Source organism: Lycium ferocissimum, chromosome 11 (assembly GCF_029784015.1).
Source record: "Lycium ferocissimum isolate CSIRO_LF1 chromosome 11, AGI_CSIRO_Lferr_CH_V1, whole genome shotgun sequence".
Taxonomy (NCBI): Eukaryota; Viridiplantae; Streptophyta; class Magnoliopsida; order Solanales; family Solanaceae; genus Lycium; species Lycium ferocissimum.
In genome coordinates, this window is record NC_081352.1 from 63,986,130 (window position 1) to 64,006,573 (window position 20,444).

The 20,444-nt window shown below is 39.0% G+C and overlaps 1 protein-coding gene across 1 annotated transcript; it reads right to left on the reverse strand.

Annotated features, from left to right (window-relative positions):
- Positions 1 to 17,474: 17,474 nt before the first annotated feature.
- On the reverse strand, positions 17,475 to 18,101 carry LOC132038569 (uncharacterized). The gene has a single exon (XM_059429221.1). It carries the CDS (start codon positions 18,099 to 18,101, stop codon positions 17,475 to 17,477), a length of 627 nt encoding a protein of 208 aa, XP_059285204.1.
- Positions 18,102 to 20,444: the final 2,343 nt, after the last annotated feature.

The following is a 20,444-nucleotide window of genomic DNA, read 5'->3' on the forward strand; positions in this document are numbered from 1 at the left end:
TAATCCACTACTCTTAGAACAACACACACATGCACGGCTATACCCCGTATGCACATTGACACTTAAGCTCAACCTATCATGAATTTCTTCCTTTTTGTCATACTACAACACATATAAACCATTCACCAACACTTAAAACAAGACTAGAACTCACCTTTCTTCTTCAACTTCTCAACTCGCCTAAAGTGGTGGATGAAGAAAACGAGTAAGCTATTGCCGAAACAACGACTCCACGTTATTAAGCACCGCCCGGTAGCAAGTTTGCTTGAAGAAATAATTTTTTTGATGGCAAATCTTGGTCTTGATTTTCTTGTCTTGGCCGAATTTCTCCCTCTTGTTTCTCTCTTCTTTTGTTTTTCTCCAAGCTTCTTGAAAATTCTATATGATGAAGATGATGAAAATGATCCCTTAAGTCATCTTTTATTTGCAAATACTAGCCAACCATGTGGCCATGTTGCCCCAAGGTGACGGCCATATTTTATTTTTCCTTTTCTTTTTTTTTTTTGTTGAATTTTCAACTTTCCAAAAATAGAATACTTTCAAAAAAATGGAACTTAACCCCAAATATTTCTTAACATTTCCGTGCCAATAAAACCATACACAACTTAAGCCTTTACAATATACAAAGTCTCTTACTTCATACCTCGGGATAGTCTTGTCCCCAACTTATCATAGTTAACCCGTATTATCCCGACGTACAAAATACGGGATATAACAGGTTCATACTACTGTCTTAGGTCACAAGGTGGTGTGTTCAAGAGCATCACAGACAAACAGTGTTCAAGGAGTAGCATATGCAAGTTATAGGGTCTATCATAAGAATATAAAGAAGGAAAATCATTCATTTATCACCATAATTAGTTTCAGGGTCCTATTTTAAGGTTAAACTTAGTCTTCATTAGCTTCTACATGGTTTGGCAAACAAAAAAAAAAGGTGTTTAGGAGTTATCTAATCAAAACAGGCTTACTAAGTATATCAACAGTAACACACAAGACCAAATAAGGCTTAAGTTATACTGATGAATGAACTAGACATGTTACAGACTCATCAAATTCCCATTTTTTAACAAATACTCCAATTTTGGGAAACTTAATCCACATTTAACCATTTCAAGATTCACAAAGCAAGTAGACGGGATCATTTTCACTTTTTCCAAATACTTAGTAGTCTGAGAATGGCAAAATGTATGCACATAAAGGCAAAGCAATCAACTAGGCATATAGAATCCTTGTTATAGTTTTTAACATGTCACTTAATTTAAAAATAGGAGGATTAGAGGGATTTGGAAGCTGTTTTTGCAAACATATTGAAAGAATCAGCCTTTAAAGGGGAAGGACTAGTTCAAATACAAATACAACAAGCAATCAGAGATTTAAACTCCTTCTAGTTCAAATATATGTAAACAACATAACAGAAGCACTACATTTCAGGATTTCAAGGTCATTTAAAGTCTAAATTGATCCTAGAAGACCATATAAATCTAAAACAGGTGACAGATCTCAAAGTCTTCAGAAATATACTCAAAACAGACCACTTCAGAGGGAGGATAAAAACTTAAATTCATTTTTCAGGACTAGCCCTTATTTTAATATTATTTAGCCACTCTTAGGATCATTTCAGGACATCATGTAGACTAGGTTTCAATTATGAACATAAGAACATAAGCTTATTTTTAAAGATTCTACACGACTTTAGACGGTAAACATTAACATTTAACGTAAATCGGATCACATAGTCCATAACTTTGCTTAAAACCATTTAACAAACTAAAAAATGAACCAAAAGTTGTCACGATGTAGGACTAGAGGTGCTCAAAAAACCACGAAACATAACTAAATAATCACAAAATGGAAGAAGGAAGCTCTAGCATCTTAAACTCAGTAACGGGGAACCAAAAGTCAAACACCTACTTCATTTTTAACTTGTTTTAACCTTAATACCTAACAACTAACACTTAGAATCCTCTTAAACTTCATTATCTTGTTATTACAACATGGCGACCTTTAAAACTCCAATAAAAACGATAAACAAAAAAAAAAAAAACATCTACTTCTTTTGATTTTTATTTTTAGTTTAATACATAGTAACTAATGATTAAAATCTTTTAAGTTTCATTATGCTAGTATTATAACACAATAAAATGATAAGCTCAATGAAACAACAAACCAGCAGCCTTTATACCAATATAAACAACATCAACATATATATAGATATACCAACTAGACTCATAAGACAGTGACTTTAAAGCAACTTTTAAACAACCATACACGAGTTAATACATAGGATAAGCTAGAGATAAGAATAAAATGAACTAAAATTGAGTATTACCTTTTTGTAGGGCAACCTAAGGATCAAAGAAGAGGGGTTGAATTAACACTTCAAACACCAACACTCAAATCCTCAAAACAGCCTCTTGTTCTTGATTTTGTAGTATAGTATTATATTTTTGAAGTAATAATAATAGTATATTAATGATAGTATTGTATATTATATAGTATATAATAGCAGAATTTGGAAAAATCAGTGTAATTATCCAAACCCTTCTATTTTTTTAGAAAAATTTCAGACCCCAAAAAATGTGACAAACCTTTTTAATTTATAGAGTTGAAGTTTCAACCCTAGGACAAAACTAACCCCAGAATCGAATTTTTCCCCCCCAATGTCAACAAACCTCATCCAATTAATTCAAATAAATCAAGTAAAGACAATAGAAATCCCTAATTTGTACTCATACAACACTAAAATCCCCTTAATTCGCGTAAAATAGTACAAAAGGACAGTAGCATGAATCACAAATAGTACAAACATCGAAAAAACCAGAAATCGTACCAAACCAATGAAACAATTGGAACGTTGGTCACAAAGGATAATACATGTCCTCGAAACCAGTACAAAGGATGAATTTCACAGCCATGCATCGGGCAAATCGCCACAACACCACCTCTCACGTGTGGTGTGGTGGCACCAGGTGGCTAAGAGCTCTAGGCTCCGCCCAGGGCATCCCACACCACGAGAAATGGTGGGCAAATACCCAACCAAAGCTAAAAAATGGTGAAGGAATGGTGGTAGAACAGTGGTGCACAGTGGAACCCTAGCGCCGCCGCTGCATTCTCTCAATGGGAGAGAAAGAACAATATTTAGGGCAAGGTAAAAAATGATGCGCAAAAATAAATTGGGGTGGGGGGGGGGATATTAACCACACACACCCCCCCCTCCTTCTTCTTTTTATAAAACATACAGTTTTTAAAAAAATATTATACCCATTTCAACAAAAAATAAAATTATATACTCTTTTTAAAAATAAAAAAAAAAAGATTACGTTTGGTTTAAAATTCCTCGTGAAATAACTTTTGACAAGAATAAGATTTATAATACGCAGTTTTAACTTTAAAACGAGCCCAATATTGACATGGTTTAGACTAATGTTTCAAATATGTAAATAATTTTCTTAAATGAGACGTAATTCGCACGTCGCCTTTTAATTAACAATTTTCCCAATTAGACCGAGCGGGATACATATCTTCTTTTCAAATCATATTTATAAAAGTAAATAACTCGTAACTTTCTTGTAATTGTCAATTCTTATGAAATAATAATGAAAATATCAATTTTTGCAATTTTCTCAGGATTTTTGAAATTTTAAAATTGAAAGGAAGTATCCTTACTCCGTCTTTGACTTGAGAAATTTGAAACCTAAAATATGCAGCTTATGTGGTGAAAATTAGGTGTCAACAACTGCTTCTTCAAAGTTCGGCAAGGCCATCCTTGAGCTATGAATTTTGAAAAACCTAATTTTGCCAAATAAATAGAAAATTACAACTCTCTTTGCGCAAAATTTTGAAAGTATGGCCGGACCCCGATTTCTGGGCTTCCTACATATCTCAGGTTACATGAGAATTTAGGCCGTTTGTAGTTCTGACTCCATGAGGACTATAAAGTAAAGGATCTTCGTTAAACTATCTCGGGATGCCCCGGAATAATTGTAGGAATATGGCCGATCCTCGAAACTTGAGTAGCCTACATATCCCTAGCTTTGAAAAACAGGCCAATTGTAGTTCGACTCGATAGCCCGAAAAGGAATATCCCTTTATATGGGAATCCCTTCGACTATTTTCAGTTGAAAATTCGAACCGGAGGCGGTTTTTGAAAAGGATTATTGGTGTTGATGTTTGAAGTGATTTTTCCAATCCCTGGTGTAGAAAGTTTGATTCTAGTACATGGTTTCCGACCGATTGCCCAAGAAAAAGTTTCACGTATGCTCCACATGTTTTGAATCTGACTTTTGCTTCCATCTTCGGTAGCTTCTAGCTCGTCTCCAAATGTTGAGTCCTGCGTGTTAGTTTTTGAAAATTTTGATTTTAACGTAGTCATACTTGAGTGGGATTTTGCCATTTTGTTGACATTGACTTGTCATCCTCCGATATTATGTCCGTCTTTTCGCAAATGCTTGTCCGTTTTTCTTTCTTCTTCTCCTGTAAGTGTGTGCTTTCGTGTGTTTTTTGAAAAATAAATTTTTGACTAATTCGGATAATGATCACGACACTTTTATCGGCTCTTTTCTCGTCATTTTTAGATGTTTTCATTGTTCAATGATAACTTCTGTTTGGATCTGGGTCGGGCTATATCGCATTTTTTGCGAAACCTTCACACCCAGTCCGGTTGTCATTTTCGTAAGCAGGATGCTACTAATGAAAACCATGTCTTCAAGTGCGGGGTCATTTTGTTTCTTATGACGTCCGCCACCCCTGAAAATTTGGACTCACATCATTTTCATATACAACGGTGACTGTCGCAAATCTGGTGTCGACTGCATCGTTATCCTCATACAAAGTTTGCGGTATACTAGTTTGAGACTACATCACTTATAGTCAAAAATAAATACACATCGAGTGCGGTATCATATTTCTTTCATGATGACTACTAACCTCGTGTCCGGAGTCAACATTTAGTCGGAATATTCAAGTTAACTCTTTTGCATACTCAAGTGCGGAGCCTTTTCTCATGACTACCACTATCCACGAACTAGAATTACGTTAACTTGAAATAAACTGCAGTAGCGACCGCAAATCTTGATGTAGGAATCACATTCATATTTTAACGATTGTGGACATCAACCTCGGAATTATGCTACCTATTTTTGGCTATATATATGGATGACGACTCAGCTCCTTTGGCATGTAATCATTTAATCCATATCGTCATCTTGAGGAATGAAGCTTACCTCGGTGGCAAGACTGGCATATTCCTTTTTTGACTCCGGGGAAGAATACCCGCCCGTCGATGGGGTTCACATCTTCAGAAAGGACTAGACTCTATTATGAATACGGCATTTCATTGCCGATATCAACGCGTCGTCTTCAAATCACAGAATGTCAGGATAAATATTGTGACCATCCTTCGGGTAAAAAATTAATCCATATTCGCTGACATCCTATGTCGACGATCTTAAATTTGATGTCAAAATTACGTCACCTGATCCCGGTGAGGACTGTGCTTACCAAATTTAAGACGTCTAATCAGTCATTGTATCAAGGCAAGCCATACGATGTCTAGGCTAGGGTCTCAGTACTTTGATACAATATTGTTTAGTGGAGACCAGACTTCGGTAAACCGTGATTATATCTTTCCGTAGTCTTAAAATTTTCTTTTGTAAAAATCTTTGTGCTCTGCAAAACGAACAAACTTGTCAGCATAAGACAACTTTGCTTAAGGAGGATTTCGTTACCCTTTCGTATACTCTTCTCTGCCGCTACTCTTTGAAATTTCTTCTTGATTGTGCTCGATGTCGCTATCCTATTTAAAACATCTTAGCAAACAAGTTAGTGTAAAACGTCCATGCTTGTTTGTTCTTGCATCCACAAAAAAATTCGTCAGTTTCCTATATGGTCAACCGCTCTCCCTGCATGTGGACTTCTTTTGTTCAAACTTTGACAGGAAAGAATGCTCATCTTCCTTAAAAATCCTTTCATTTTTTAGCAAAGCTGAAAATTTTTGGCGATGATTTTTTGAAAAAACATATATATTTGTAGTAATAAATCTATAGTAGTGGTTTTATATATATATATATATATATATATATATATATATATATATATATATATATATATTGAAAGTGATATTTTATACGTAGCCTTTTTTAATGTCATGACATTGGTTACTCGAACAAAGTCCTCTATCACTTTTCTTCGTCTTGGTCTTGTCTTGCACTAAAATTTTCGTATCCCTTTCGAAAATTTTGCCCCAGTTTGTATACATCTTTGTACCAACTTGAATTTCGCTATGTCAAAGGAATTTTTGAGACCCTCTCAAAACTTCTGCCCCAGTGTAAGTGTGTATTTGTCGATTATGAATTTTACTGTGCCTGAGGAATTTTTTGAGATTCTTCTAAAAAATTCTGCCCTAGTGTAGAAGTTTTAATTAGTTCGTTCCTTTGAACATCAATATTTAACGAATTTTTGAGGTCCTCTAAAAAATTCTGCCCCAGTTTCCTCGTGGGGTTACCTTTATCTCTCTCTTGCTAGATCGATTCTGAGGTTTCCTAAGGTTTATTGGGAATTTTTGTTTGGAATGACCGAGCTTAGGAGAGCGCCTACGTATCCCGTTTTGGGAATCAGGTCTAAACATAGTTCGGGGTAAAATATATTGGAATTTTTCTGGTGAGACCGAACTCAAAAGAGCGCCTACGTATCCCAAATGGGAATCAAGTCATAACATAGTTCAAAATACATAATTTTTGGATTTTTGGTTTAAAGCGACAGAGCTTGGAAAAGCGTCTAAGTATTCCCTTATAAGTATAAGGAATCAGGTCCTCGCGTAGTTTGTACATAATTTTGAATTTGGTTTTTTCTAAGAAAAATGCAAAATTACAAGCAAAGGAAATGCAATTAAAGCAACATAAACTATAAAAACTCTAGATCTTCGTAGTCGTCTTCTTCTTCACACGTAGTATCTCTTGATGGCATCTCAATTTATTGCTCACTCCGAACTATCCATTTCAGCAAGTACCACTGCTCCTCTTGATAGTTCTTTTCGCACCATATAGGGCCCTTACCAGTTTGCTGCAAACTTTCCTTTGTATTCTTCTTGATTTGGGAATATTCGTTTGAGCACCAATTGCCCAATCTGAAAAACCCTGGTCCTCACATGCTTGTTGAAAGCTCGTGCCATTTTTTGTTGGTATAATTGACCATGGCAAACAACAATTATTCACTTTTCATCTATCAAAGCTAGTTGTTCATACCTCTTGCGGATCCATTCCGCATCGTCCAACTCAGTTTCTTGTATGATTCGAAGTGAAGAGATTTCTACTTCGGCTGGTATTACTACTTCAGTGCCGTACACCAATAGGTACGGAGTGGCCGCAGTTGTCACGATCCGATTAGGGGGCCATCACGGGTACCCGGAGCTGACTACCGAGCACCACTCATCCTGCTAATCATCATACCCAACCTTAACATACATGATCTCAAGGGCAACATATGCCTATATATATATATATATATATATATATATATAGATGGGCTCTCATGGCCACAAAATGATTTACATAATATACACTGATATATATATATATATATATATATAGCATCCACTACCCACATATCCGCATCTACGAGCCTTTACCAGAGTACTAGACATAAGGACGAGATAGGACCCCGTCATGCCCAAATATGTACACAAAAATAATATCTCAAAATAGCACCTCCGGAATAATGGAGTGCTCACGTAAATCGCCGATAGCTCCTATGAACTGGCCGCCTCCCGTCTACCGGTGGGCATGAACACGGCGTCAAAAGAAAGGACGTCGTACGAACATTGTCGAGTATGTAAGGTATAAACGATAATAACATATCAATGAAATAGGGAGACATCAAGTAAGGAACAACCTGTAACTAAATGGCACTTAAGATTGAATAGAGCATGCTAACTTACGTCATAAACACCATCATATCAAGTATATATATATATATATATAAGCTGCCGGACCATATAGGTACGGTGTGATCATCATTAGCCCGCGTCCAGGCCTCCCATGTTTGGGGTAACCATCTCATGCCGCCCACTAGTGGTGTTTGCTCATGCCCTCTAGACATGGTGTATATGCCGCCCGCCTTAGCAGTGTCTGCCCGGCCATATAGGCGCGGTGTAATATCATCATCATAAACTTATCATAGAGCATGCATAAGAACTCAAAGACAACTATACTCTATCGGGGTGACGTAAGGTCGTGAACCCCCGATTCCATTATGGAGAAATCATGAGCATCATGCCCCACCTTGAAGGAACTAGCATCATAAGTGAGTGTAACAATAATAAGCCATATCGATTAGGATCATTAGCTTCATAGAAATATCATATCATATACTTTAGAATCTTTAGACTTAGGCTTATCATCATCATTATCATACTCGTAACGTATCTCTTATCTTTATCTCATATGAATCTCTTTATGAACATAGACTCAAAATTTCTGGAATGTAAGAAGGTCATGGAGAATAGGGAAAATCATGTCATAAGAATCATGTCTTAGGAAAGAAGGGACTAGCCTTACATACCTTTCGTTTAGCTACTTTATCCCTTGAACGTTCCCCTCCAATATTCACGTTTCTACCTTCAAGAGAGTTCGTACTAACATTAGATAATTGACATCTTAAGCATCCTTGAACTAAAGCTAGAGAAAAATTGGGCAGCGTCTCCTTTGTTTATACAACTTTCTCCATATCATATACCAACTCCCAAACGTCAATAACAATATCCATAATATCATACTCAATAATCTTCATCAACCATACATTATTCAATTCTCCTACTTCCATTTCAAGGGCATCCATACCATGGTCATAATACTACATTACATTCTTCCCCATATAATGTTTCTCCCATGTCCTTAATATCATTTATAACATAACTATACTCGTAACATACAAAGAATCTTGATTCATATTAGGCTACTACTAAAAAATGTCACTATTCTCATATTTGTAAGCCATTTTCTTTTTCCTTCCATAATCCAAGTCTTTCAACTCCTCAATAATCTAAATAACATGAATTGATCATAAAACTTACCTTTGATAGTGTAGGAATGGTTTTGGATAGCAATACTCCACTTGAAGAAAACCCTAGCTTCAATCCAAGAGATTTCTTGACTTCAAGCAACCCTCAATAGCTTCCTTACACTTGATTTCCTTGGTTTGATGAAGTTGATTCTTCTTTAGTCTTAGATTCTTGTAAAAGAAGTGTGTGGAATAGTCTAGAGCGTTAGAGAGAAGTGAAGAAGAGAGGGAAATGAAAATAATAACATGGGGACTTATATTTATAATTGGAAAATCTGACCCGACGGGAAATTATACGGACACTTATACGGTCCGTATAAGTGACCGTGAAATCGCTCCAAAAACATCTCATTTCTGTAACCATTACACGGCACATTATACGGTCCGTATAATTTTATACGGTCCGTATAAGTGACCGTATAACTCCTCCATCAGCGATGGCACCATAACTCTTCCTCACGGACCATTAAGCGTATAATTACTAAATCATCATCTCCAATAGTTTGATACTTTGAAAACCTTCTTAGCACTTGTTTAAACACAACGTATACTTTGCTAAATCATTTCTTAATGAACTTTCGAAACACAACGTATACTTTGCCTTTCTTAATCTTTCCTCTTCAAACGTCTTTGAAATCTTAATTAGAATCATTAAGTACTACTTCTTACTTATAGAAACATCATATACTTCTCACACTGCGTTAGTCTAGCTACCATATGACGACATGAAATTCTCTGAGGTGTAACATTCTTTCCCATTTTAAAAACATTTGTCCTCGAATGTTAAGTTCCCGGGAATTCTACGAAAATTTCGCCAGAGTTTCCCCTGCAATATAGCACTACCATCCTGTCACAACAGCCCACAATAACAATGCCTCCCAGGGGTACAACCTAATAGCAAGAAATTATGGCCACACACGACCAAAAACATAAAAAGAATCATACATACCTCATAATGTTGATGTCTCATCTTGGATCTCTTCCGGGGGTGGAAACAAGTGTGGGTACTTGGACTTTCATATTTTCTTCTGCTTCCCAAGTCATTTCTTCTCGGTTATTGTTTCGCCACAAGACTTTGACTGAAGCTACTTTCTTGTTTCTAAGTGTCCGTACTTGTCTGTCTATTATAGCAATAGGTACCTCTTCATATGTCAACTTTTCCGTCACTTGAACATCATCTGCCTGCACGATCCTAGTAGGATCTCCGACACATTTACAGAGCATAGATATGTGGAAAATCGAATGGACTGATTCAAGCTCTGGAGGTTAGTCCAGTTCATAAGCTACTTGACCCACCTTACAGACAATCTTATAAGGTCCGATGTATCGAGGACTCAACTTCCCTTTCTTACCAAATCTCATCACGCCCTTCATCGGCGATACTTTTAAGAACACCCAATCATCGACTTGAAATTCTAAGTCTCACCGACGATTATCCGCATAAGATTTCTGGCGATTTTGGGCTGTCTCTAATCGATCTCGGATAACTTTGACCTTTTCCACCGCTTGTTGAATCAATTTTAGACCTATTAATTGTGTCTTCCCAACTTCAAACCATCCAATTAGCGATCTGCACTTTCTTCCATATAGTGCTTCATACGGGGCCATTTGAATGCTGGCATGGTAGTTGTTGTTGTATGCAAACTCAATAAGAGGTAAGTGGTCATCCCAACTACCACCAAAATCTAACACACATACTCGTAACATATCCTCCAAGGTCTGAATAGTGCGTTCGGCTTGCCCATCAGTTTGTGGATGAAATGCTATGCTAAGCCTTACCTGAGTACCCAAACCTTCCCGGAAAGACTTCCAGAATTTAGCTATAAATTGGGCTCCTCAATCTGTGATAATAGATATCGGGACACCATGAAGTCGCACAATCTCTTTGAGATACAACCTTGCATAATCTTCTGCTGAATATGTGGTTCTGACTGGAAGAAAATGAATTGATTTCGTGAGTCTGTCCACGATCACCCATATAGAGTCATACTTGCTTCGGGAATGAGGTAACCCTACAATGAAATCCATGTTGATCACTTCCCATTTCCAGATTGGAATCTCCATTGCTTGCAATAATCCTCCGGCTTTTGATGCTCAATTTTCACTTGTTGGCAATTCAGACATTGAGCCACAAATTCCGCTATGTCCTTCTTCATTCCATCCCACCAATATATCAACTTGAGATCATAGTAAATATTTGTCGCTCCTGGGTGAGTGGAATACCGAGAGAAATGAGCTTCTTCTAGGATCCGACGACGTAATTCAACAACATTCAGAACACATAGCCTGTCTCGGTATCTAAGAACTCCATCTGTAGTAATTTCAAATGGCGACTTCTCTTTCTCATGAAATGTATCTCTATAGTGGCTTAACTGAGGATCTTCATATTGTCGCTCTTTCACCTCCATATCTAAGGATGAAACAGTTGGTTTGTGAATACCAATTCCTGCATTGCCTGAATCAATTAGACGAACTCCGAGGCTGGCTAGCTGGTGCAGCTCACGAATTAATTCTTTCTTCTCCGGAGGGACCTCACATAGACTACCCATTGATTTTCGGCTAAGTGCATCAGCTACTACATTCGCCTTTCCGGGGTGGTATAAAATACTCACATCATAATCTTTCAATAATTTCAACCACCGTCTCTGTCGAAGATTCAACTCCTTCTGTTTAAAAATATACTGGAGACTCTTATGATCTGTATAAATATCAACATGTACACCATACAAGTAGTGCCTCCACATCTTTAGTGCATGGATAACCGTAGCCAACTCAAGGTCATGGGTCGGATAATTCTTCTCATGTTTCCAAGAATCTTGCCTTAAAGCATAGGCGATGACTTTACCTTGCTGCATCAACACACATCCTAACCCAACACCAGAGGCATCACAATATATAACATAACCATCTGGCCATTCCAGGAGTGTCAGGACTGGGGCTGAGGTTAATCTATCCTTTAACTCCTGGAAACTGCGTTCACAAGCATCAGTCCACTGAAATTTTGTTGATTTCTGAGTTAGCTTCGTCAATGATGCTGAAATAGAGGAAAACCCTTCCGTAAATCTTCTATAATAACCTGCCAATCCCAGAAAACTACAAACTTCTGTAGGTGTTGTGGGCCTTAGCCAAGTCTTCACAGCTTCAATTTTCTGAGTATCAACCTGAATGTTGTTAGTTGAAATAATGTGGCCTAGAAAAGTTACAGAATTTAACCAAAACTCACATTTTGAAAATTTGGCATGCAATTCTTGAGTCCAAAGAATTCCAAGGACAATACGCAAATGGTTTGCATGCTCTGATTCTGTCCGAGAGTATACTAGAATATCGTCGATGAACACGATCACGAATAGATCTAAGAGAGGCCTGAATACATTATTCATCAAATTCATAAACACCGCCGGAGCACTAGTCAACCCAAATGACATTACCCGAAATTCATAGCGGCCATATCTCGTTCTGGAAGCTATTTTAGGAATATCTTCTTCTCTCACCCTCACTTGATGATAAACTGACCTCAAATCTATTTTGGAAAATCACTTGGCACCCTGTAATTGATCAACCAAATCATCGATTCTCGGGATAGGATATTTATTCTTTATCATCACCTTGTTCAGCTGCTGATAGTCGATGCACATCCGTAGGGAACCATCTTTCTTTCTCACAAATAGGACAGGTGCTCCCCACGGTGATAAACTGGGCCTAATAAATCCTTTCTCAAGCAAATCTTTCAATTGAGCCTTCAGCTCTTTCAATTCTGCGAGAGCCATTCGGTAAGAAGGAATAGATATAGGCTTGGTGTCCGGCAATACATCAATAGAAAAATCAATCTCTCTTTCCGGAGGAAGACCTGGAAGTTCATCTGGAAATATATTCAAAAATTCATTCACTACCAGGACGGATTGAAAGGTTGGTGGCTTTGCTTCGGTGCCATGAACTCGGACTAGGTGATAAATGTAGCCTTTAGCTATCATCTTCCTCGCCTTAAGGTAGGAAATAAACCTACCTCTGGGAGACGCTGTATTACCTTTCCATTCAAGCACGGGCTCTCCCGTAGAATTGGAATCGAACCACTTTCATTCGGCAATCGACATTGGCATAACATGAGGCCAACCAATCCATCCCCATAATCACATCAAAATCTAACATTTCCAGCTCAACTAAATCAACTTTAGTCTGACGATCACATGCCACTATTACACAACTCTTGTATACTTGTCTAGCTATCACGGGATCACCAACCGGAGTAGATACCTCAAAAGGTTTAATTGGCTCAGGTTTCACCCCAATACGGCCAGCAATATAGGGAGTAATATAAGACAACGTGGAACCCGGATCTATCAATGCATAAACCTCATGAGAGAATATAGATAGTATAATTGTAACCAATATAGATAGTATACCTGTAACCATATTCGGGGAGGACTCAAGATCCTGGCGACCGGCTAGAGCATAAATACGAGGCTGGGTGCCACCTGAATTGGACGCTCCTCCCCTGCCCCTACCGTGACTTCTTTGGAATCGAGGAGTCCGCGTCTAGTCCGGGTGCGGTCAAAGATGACCCGACCGTCGATCCCGTGGTCGAACCCAACTCTCTACCACTTGTCGATGGACGGTCTCGCATCATGTGCCCAACTTGACCACGAACGCAAGCATCTGAACCTCGGTGACACTGTCCGGAATGTAATTTATCGCACTGGCTACATCGCGGTACTGGTGGTTTCTACTGGCTAGGATCACCCCCAAACTGAGAACCTGAGACTCTTGAACTCTGATCCTGTCCTGAATGAACGGGGCGATCAAATCTCCTACCGGCAAACCGAGGTGGTGCACTGGTCGCCGACTGGCTTGAATATCTAGAATATGACTGTCTCTATCCACCTCTATAGTCACTACCGACACCCACAGATCTGGCCCTCTTACTTTGCCCTTTATCAATATCATGCTCACCCCTTTGCGGATGCTGCTGCTCTTCTATGTTCGGGGTATGGGCTTGAATACGGGAAATATCCATCCCCTCTTGCAATGAAGCTGTCAGGCAATCTTTAAACATATGTGATCCTATTTCACTCACAAACCTATGCACTCTATCTCCCATATCGGCTACCATAGCGGGAGCATACCGGGCCAACGAATTAAAGTGAAGGCTATACTCCAGGGCACTCATATTTCCTTGTTTTAATTTCAGGAACCTGTCAGCACGGGCCCTTCGAACCTCGGGTGGCAAATAGTGGCGATTGAAAGTATCTACGAATTCTTGCCAAACTGGGGGAGGTGCATTTTCCTTTCTTAAGGATATCCAATTATTATACCAAAGAATCGCCACATCCCGGAGTCTATAAGATGCCAACTCCATAGATTCAGTATTGGAGGCATGGATAATTTTCAATGTTGTCAACATCTCATCAATATAACCTTGCGGATCTTCATCCGGCTTTGACCCGAAAAACTCTGGAGGGTTTAAACTCATGAAATCCCAGGCTCTAGCACTAGTCGCCCTGTCACTTAGACCCGTACTTTGCCGTTGTGCTTGAGCGGCCACTAACTGTGTCAATAACTGAATAGCTTCAGTCATTTGTTGACCCGAAGCAGCCAGTGGAGGAACTGGAGGCATAGGAGCCGAAACTGAAGCGCCCTCTTGTTCTTCTAGAATGGGCGAAGTGGGAGAGGTGTTGGATGGAGCCTCATTATGAGATTCACCTTCTTCTATATTTGTTGGTGGCTCCCTTTCCATCCACCTTTCTGTCGTAGCCTTGCCTCTTCGTGGCGTTTATAGCTTTTCACGGCGGCATCACCGAAATCATAACGCACAATTAGGGAGGAGAAAATCTTATAACATGCTCTATGGTACGATCTAATAAGGAGAAGAATGGTCATTTTTCCTAAATGTCCCCGAACTTCTTGTTTATAAGTGTGTGCGCTTTCACACCTATAAACGAGCATCCGTCGGACACGGCTCGTGAACACTTCCCCCAAGACCGTTGCTCGATACCATTTTTGTCCCCGACCGGTCTTGGGAGCCATGATGGGTACCGGAGGGCGGCTACACCGAGCACCACTCATCCTGCTAATCATCATACCCAACCTTAACATACATGATCTCAAGGGCAACATATGCCTATATATATATAGAGAGAGAGATGAGCTCTCATGGCCACAAAATGATTTACATAATATACACTGATATATATGTGTATATATATATATACATGAAGCATCTACTACCCACATATCCGCATCTACGAGCCTCTACTAGAGTACTAGACATAAGGATGGGACAGGACCCCGTCATGCCCAAATATGTACAAAAAAAATAATATCTCAAAATAGCACCTCCGGAATAATAGAGTGCTTCTGTAAATTGGCTGATAGCTCCTATGAATCTGGGTCGCCTCCCTGTCTACCTGTGGGCATGAACACAGCATCCAAAAGAAAGGACGTCAGTACGAATATTGTACTGAGTATGTAAGGCATAAACGCTAATGACATATCAATGAAATAGGGAGACATCAACTAAGGAACAACCTGTAACTGAATGGCACTTAAGACTGAATAGAGCATGCTAACTTACGTCATAAACATCATCATATCAAGTGTATATATATATAAGCTGCCCGACCACATAGGTACGGTGTGATCATCATTAGCCCGCGTCCAGGCTTCCCATGTCCAGGGTAACCATCTCATGCCGCCCACTAGTGGTGTCTGCCCATGCCCTCTAGACATGGTGTATATGCCACCCCCCTTAGCGGTGTCTGCCCGGCTATATAGGCGCATTGTAATATCATCATCATAAACTTATCATAGAGAATGCATAAAAACTCAAAGACAACTATACTCTATCGGGGTGACGTAAGGTCGTGAACCCCCGATTCCATTATGGAGTAATCATGAGCATCATGCCCCACCTTGAAGGAACTATCATCATAAGGTGAGTGTAACAATAATAAGCCACATCAGAGGATCATTAGCTTTATAGAAATATCATATCATATACTTTAGAATCTTTAGACTTAGGCTCATCATCATCATTATCATGCTCGTAACATATCTCTTATCTTTATCTCATGTGAATCTCTTTATGAACATAGACTCAAAATTTTCGGAATGTAAAAAGGTCGTGGAGAATAAGGAAAATCATGTCATAAGAATCATGCCTTAGGAAAGAAGGGACTAGCCTTACATACCTTTCATTTAGCTACTTTATCCCTTGAACGTTCCCCTCCAATATTCATGTTTCTACCTTCAAGAGAGTTCGTACTAACATTAGATAATTGACAACTTAAGCATGCTTGAACTAAAGCTAGAGAAAAATTGGGCAGCGTCTCCTTTGTTTATACAACTTTCTCCATATCATATACCAACTCCCAAACGTCAATAACAATATCCGTAATATCATACTCAATAATCTTCATCAACCATACATTATTCAATTCTCCTACTTCCATTTCAAGGGCATCCATACCATGGTCATAATTCTACATTACATTCTTCCCCATATAATGTTTCTCCCATGTCCTTAATATCATTTATAACATAACTATACTCGTAACATCCAAAGAATCATGATTCATACAAAGAATCATGATTCATATTAAGCTACTATTTCCTTCCATAATCCAACTCTTTCAACCCCTCAATGCTCTAAATAACATGAATTGATCATAAAACTTAACTTTGATAGTGTAGGAAATGGGTTTTGGATAGCAATACTCCACTTGAAGAAAAACCCTAGCTTCAATCCAAGAGATTTCTTGACTTCAAGCAACCCTCAATAGCTTCCTTACACTTGATTTCCTTGGTTTGATGAAGTTGATTCTTGTTTAGTCTTAAATTCTTGTAAAAGAAGCGTGTGGAATATTCTAGAGGGTTGGAGAGAAGTGAAGAACTGAGGGAAATGAAAATAATAACATGGGGTCCTATATTTATAATTGGAAAATCTGACCCATCGGGAAATTATACGGACACTTATACGGTCCGTATAAGTGACCATGAAATCGCTCCAAAAACATCTCATTCCTGTAACCATTATACGACACATTATACGGTCCGTATAATTTTATACGGTCCATATAAGTGACCGTATAACTCCATCAGCGATGCACCCTCACTGTAACGGTTATACAGACCATTATACAGACCGTATAAATGGTCGTATACGCCACTTCTTCTCCAATCTTGTTCTCGTCGCTTCATTTGATCTCCAATCCTTATGGAACCATCTTAGCACTTGTTTAACACTTCATTAGCAATCTAAGGGGCATCATAACTCTTCCTCAAAGCGTTACTAAATCATCATTAGTTTGATACTTTGAAAAACTCTTCTGAAACACAACGTATACTTTGCCTTTCTTAATGAACTTTCCTCTCTTGCTTCAAACGTCTTGAAATCTTAATTAGAATCGTTAAGTACTACTTCTTACTTATAGAAACATCATATACTTCTCACACTGCGTTAGTCTAGCTACCATACGACGACACGAAATTCTCTGAGGTGTAACACCAGTTGAAATCCTTGCAGTATTACGATATTCCAGTAATGCATAGGGAAATTGCTCATGCCAGTCTTTGTAGTTATCAATCATTTTTCTGAGGATCTTCTTGTTGTTTTTGTTGGCGGCTTCCATAGCCCCATTCATTTGTGGCTGGTATGCGGTCGAATTTCGATGAGTGATTTGGAACTGTGCACACATTTCTTTCATCAAGTGGCTATTCAAGTTAGACACATTGTGTGTTATGATTGATTCTGGGATGCTAAATTGGCATATGATGTTGTTGCACACAAAATCTGCGACTACTTTCTTTGTGACTAATGCATAAGATGCCGCTTCCACCCACTTGGTGAAGTCGTCTATGGCGACAAAAATGAAATGGTGTTTGTTTGACGCAGCTGGCTCAATTGTTCCTATGACATCCATGCCCCAAGCGGTGAATGGCCAAGGCGACGTTGTAGCATTCAGTTCTATCGGAGAGACCTTTATCAAGTCTCCATAAATTTTACACTTGTGACATTTCTGGATGAATTTGCTGCAATCGTTCTCTATGGTCATCCAGTAATAGCCTGTTCTTATGATTTTCTTTGCTAGTACGAACCCATTAATGTAAGGCCCGTAGGTTCCAGCATGCACTTCTTCAATTAATCGTGTGGCTTCGTTAGAGTCAACACATCTAAGCAATCCCAAATCCAGGGTTCTTTGTACAGAACATTCTTATTGAGAAAGAAACCATTTGCCAACTTCCTGATAGTCTTCTTCTGATTGATGGTGATTCCTTCGGGATATTCTCCTTTCTCTAAGTACATTTTAATGTCAACATACCAAGGTTTTCCATCAGTCTTTGCTTCTATAAAAGCACAGTGAGCTGGTTGATCTCTGATTTCAACTTAGACTGGATCAATGTAACTACTGTCAGGATGCTGAATCATGGATGCTATTGTTGCCAATGTATCAACAAACTCATTTTACGTTCTTGGTATGTGTTTAAACTTGACCTCTTGGAATCGATCTGCCAATCTTTGCACAAGTCCAACGTACGGTATGATATTTTCATTTTTGGTGGCCCATTCCCCTCGAACCTGATGAATTAACAGATCCGAGTCGCCAATTACCTAATCATCTCTCACATCTATGTCGAGGGATAAACGTAGACCCAATATACATTCCTCGTATTCTGCCATGTGGTTGGTACAACTGAAGTTCAACTTGGCGGCCACTGAATAATATTGTCCTGAGTTTGAAACCAAGACGGCCCCGATTCTTGATGCTTTAAAGTTGACCGCTCCATCAAATTATACTTTCCAGCCTAATTCATCTTCATTTTCTTCACCCTCAATTGCCATTATTTCTTTATCCGGGAAGTAAGTCCACAAAGGTACGGGATTGTCATCTACTGGTCTTCCGCCGATAAATCTTCTTTCTTAACACTGCCCCTTTTGTGCGATGTATTGATTGTCGAACTCGCTTAATAGCATTTGCTATTTGGCCAACTTCCCTATCGGCATAGGTTGGCGAAAGATGTACCTTAGGGGGTCCATATGAGATCAAATGAGTCATATATGCAGCCATATAATGTCTTAATTTCTGAGACACCCAGGTTAGAGCACAACACGTCTTTTCTACCAAGGAATATCTAGATTCACAGGGTATGAACTTCTTGCTGATGTCATAGATGGCTCTCTCTTTCTTGCTTGTTTCGTCATTTTGTGCCAACATGCACCCAAAAGCATTCTCTGCATCGATATACAATAGCAAAGGACTTTTTGGTCTTGGCGGGACCAAAACGGGTGGACTTAACAGGTATCTTTTGATTGTGTCAAAGGCTTTCTAACAGTCCTCCATCCATTTAGTTAGAGCATCTTTCTTGAGGAGTTTGAGAATTGGTTCTATAATTACTGTGGACTGAGCGATGAATCGTCCAATGTAATTTAACCTTCCTAAGAAACTGTCACGACCCAACCCCATAGGTCGTGACTAGTGCCCGAGCTGGGCACTCGTACCCTCTTCTAATCATAACCCGCTCATAGTAACTTGTTAGGAGCTTATATATAAAACATACACGGTGGCGCATATACATACCTATATATATATATATACATATCATACATATAATCTGGGAATGTACGAACACAGCATAAGCTGGGCCGGTGCTACCACAACCCACGTATATGTCTACGGGCCTAAGAGTAATAACAATCATATGACGGACGTGGCGCCGCCGTACCCGAGATTAAACATACGCAAACATATACATAGAAGAGTTCTGTACTAAATGTGGGCTCGGATAAAGGAGCACTCTAAAATAGCCGACAGGAGTCACAAGTCGTACCGCTCACCCAAACGAGTACATCGCGCGGCATGAAACGCGCGGCCCCCGAGAAAGGGGTCGATGCGGAATATGTATATGCAAACAGGTAATACATTAAACAGAATCAAAACCGGAATGAGGGTTACAGAGATAAGTGTAGAAACCGGAAAAACATAATTTGCCTTTTGAACCGCTCGTCATATATAAACATATGTCAATAAACCAAATCGTATCATAATCAGATCACCGTATCATCGCACATACGTATCGTACCCGGCCCTCTAGTGAGGGACTCGGTGAGGTATCACGTACATTATACGCATATCACTTACCGAAAATCATATACGATAATAAAACAAATATAATAATCGGGGAATGTCGCATGCTTATTTATAAACATAAATCATGTATGCCAAAAACATATGTCATATATGGCCCATAACGGGACCGGCGGACGGAACGTGGTCGCCCCTCCCGCTCGGGCGCCACAACTCATCATACTTCGTGTTTCGTATATTCTCCGAACATCTCCTCCCTCGCTCATATTTGATCTATCATATTTGGGAAATCTCCCGTATCATATCATATAC